Source organism: Galeopterus variegatus, unplaced genomic scaffold (genome assembly GCF_000696425.1).
Source record: "Galeopterus variegatus unplaced genomic scaffold, G_variegatus-3.0.2 Scaffold3965, whole genome shotgun sequence".
Taxonomy (NCBI): Eukaryota; Metazoa; Chordata; class Mammalia; order Dermoptera; family Cynocephalidae; genus Galeopterus; species Galeopterus variegatus.
The window spans coordinates 115,892-118,616 of NW_007730076.1; the positions used below are offsets into that span (position 1 = coordinate 115,892).

A 2,725-nucleotide genomic window follows, 5' to 3' on the forward strand; every position below is an offset into this window, starting at 1 on the left:
AAAAAAAAAAAAAAGAAAGAAAAGAAATAATACACTTCCATTAGATAATCATTATAAATGCAAGCAAAGGAAAAAATTAAGGCTGCAAACGATATTCCTACTCTAACACAGAAGGATAAAAGAAAGGAAGAGAAAGGAAGAAGGTGCACAACACATATGTTAATTGAATTAGAAAATTGGATCGATTAATACCAGATCAAATACCAGCATGTATTTGTCTACAAGAGAGTAATGAGATAGGATAAAATATTTTTACATTTTTACATTTCACTACCTTTTTTAAAACTTTTAGACTTCTGGGAATCGATATAACTCACCAATGGCATTATTGAAAAGTTGTATAATGGTTTCCTAATGAATTTCAGAACTATGAGTAAAGTCTTAAGAAAATAATATGACATGTTTACAATTATTTCCCTAGGGATTTAGGAAGTAACAAGATTGAAAATCTTCCACCAAATGTATTTAAGGATCTGAAGGAGCTGTCACAATTGTAAGAATGATATTAATTTTACCACTTAATTTCTTTTTTTTATTATTTTTTAAACTTCAGTAAATTATACATAACATAAAATTAGCTATTTTTTCCTCTTCTTGAAAAATATTTATTATGTTATTGTTACCATGACGAGATAAACATAATTAATATAGAGCAATAAAATCTATTACAGTGTCTATTAAAAATTTTCTCTCTGAATGTTATTGATGTTGCTGCTGGTATATCACTATCATAATCATCATCATCATCATCATTTTAGTTTCAAATCATTTGACCCATCTTTCCTCAGAATACGTTGTTGATTATCCTTTTATGGGTCCCATTTTTTCCAGGAACTCAGGGAGATAGGGGTAGGGATTTTCATAAAAATGAGCTATTTTTAAGTGTATGGTTGAATGGCATTAACTACATTCACACTGTTGTGCAACCATCACCACCTCCATCTCCAGAATTTTTTTCATCTTGCAAAACTGGAACTCTGTAGCCATTGAACACTAACTCCTCATTCACCTTTGTCACCAGCCCCTGTCATTCTACTTTCTGTCTCTATGATTTTAACTATTCTAGGTACCTCTTATAAGTCATATAATATTTGTCTTTTTGTGACTGGCTTATTTCACATAGCATAATGTGTTCACGGTTCATGCACGTTGTAGGATATGTCAGAATTTTTTCCTTTTTAAGGCTGAATAATATTACATTGTCCGTATGTACCATTCATTTATTGATGGGCATTTGAGTTGCTTTTACCTTTTGGCTACTGTAAATAATGCTGCTATGAACATGGGTGTACAAATATCTATTGAAGACCCTGCTTTCAATTCTTTTGGGTATATATCCCCAACAAGTAGAATTGCTTGATCATACACTAATTCTATTTTTATTCTGTGTTTAATACTGTTTTCCATAGGAGTTGTACAATTTTACATTTCCACTAGAAGTGCACAAGGGTTCCAATTTCTCCACATCCTTCGCAACACTTGTTCTTTTCTGTTTTGTTTGTTTGTTTGTTTGTTTTAATATATAAGGGCCATTCTAATGGGTGTGAAATGGCATCTCATTATGGCTTTAATTTGCATTTCCCTAATAATTAATGATGTCCAGTATCATTTCATGTACTTATTGGCTGTTTGTATATCTTCTTAGAGAAACATCTATTCAAGTCCTTTGTCCATTTTTTACCTGGATTGTTTCATTTTTGCTATTGCTGAGTTGTAGGAGTTCATTATATATTCTGAATATTAACCCCTCTCCAGATATATAATTTGCAAATATTTTCTCCCATTGTTGCCTTTTCACTCTGTTAGAGTGTCCTTTGATGCACAAAAGTTTTAAATTTTGATTTAGTCCAAATTTTCTATTTTTTTTCCTTTTGTTGTCCATGCTGTTGGTGTCACGTACAAAAGATTATTGCCAAATCAAATGTCATAAAGCTTTTCCCCTGTGTTTTCTTCTAAGAGTTTTATATTTAGAGCATTTACGTTTAGGTTTTTGGTCCATTTTGAGTTAATTTAGGTACACAGTGTAAGGTAAGGGTCTCATTTTTGCATGCAGATATACGGTTTTCCCAACATGGTTTGTTGAAAAGACCGTCTTTTCCCCCATTGAATGGCCTTGGTACACTTGTCAAAAAATCATTTGATCATGGGCTGGCCCGGTGGCGCACTCGGTAGAGTGCAGTGCTTGGGAGTGCGGTGGCGCTCCCACTGAGGGTTCAGATCCCATATAGAGACCCGTCCGCTCACTGGTTGAGCGAGGTGCGGGCGTGACACTGAGGGTTGCGATCCCGTTGCTGGTCGCGGTACGGGCGCGACACCGAGGGTTGAGATCCCATTACTGGTCATGAAAAAAGACAAAAAGGAAAAAAAAATCATTTGATCATATGTGTGTGAGTTTATGGGCTCTCTATTCTATTCCACTGGTCCGCATGTCTGTCTTTATGCCAGTACTACACTGTTTACTGTACCTTTGTAGTAAGTTTTGAAATTGGTTAGTATGAAATCTCCAACTTTGTTCTTTTTTCAAGATTGTTTTGGCTATTTTGGCTCCCTTGGTTTCCAATATGAATTTTAGGATGGATTTTTTTTATTCCACAGAAAATATAAATGGGGTGTTGATAGGGATTGTATTGAATCTGTAGATCACTCGGGGTAGGATTTACATCTTAACAATATTAAGTCTTCCAATCCATAAACAGGATATTTTTCCTTTCATTGGTGTCTTTTT

General features: G+C 34.2%; 1 protein-coding gene across 1 annotated transcript in view; it reads left to right on the plus strand.

Annotated features, from left to right (window-relative positions):
* Positions 1-2,725, plus strand: part of RXFP1 (relaxin/insulin-like family peptide receptor 1) — a 90,631-nt gene that overhangs the window by 68,060 nt on the left and 19,846 nt on the right. The window contains 1 exon segment of the mRNA XM_008586371.1: positions 422-493. Coding sequence (XP_008584593.1) covers positions 422-493 — 72 coding nt within the window.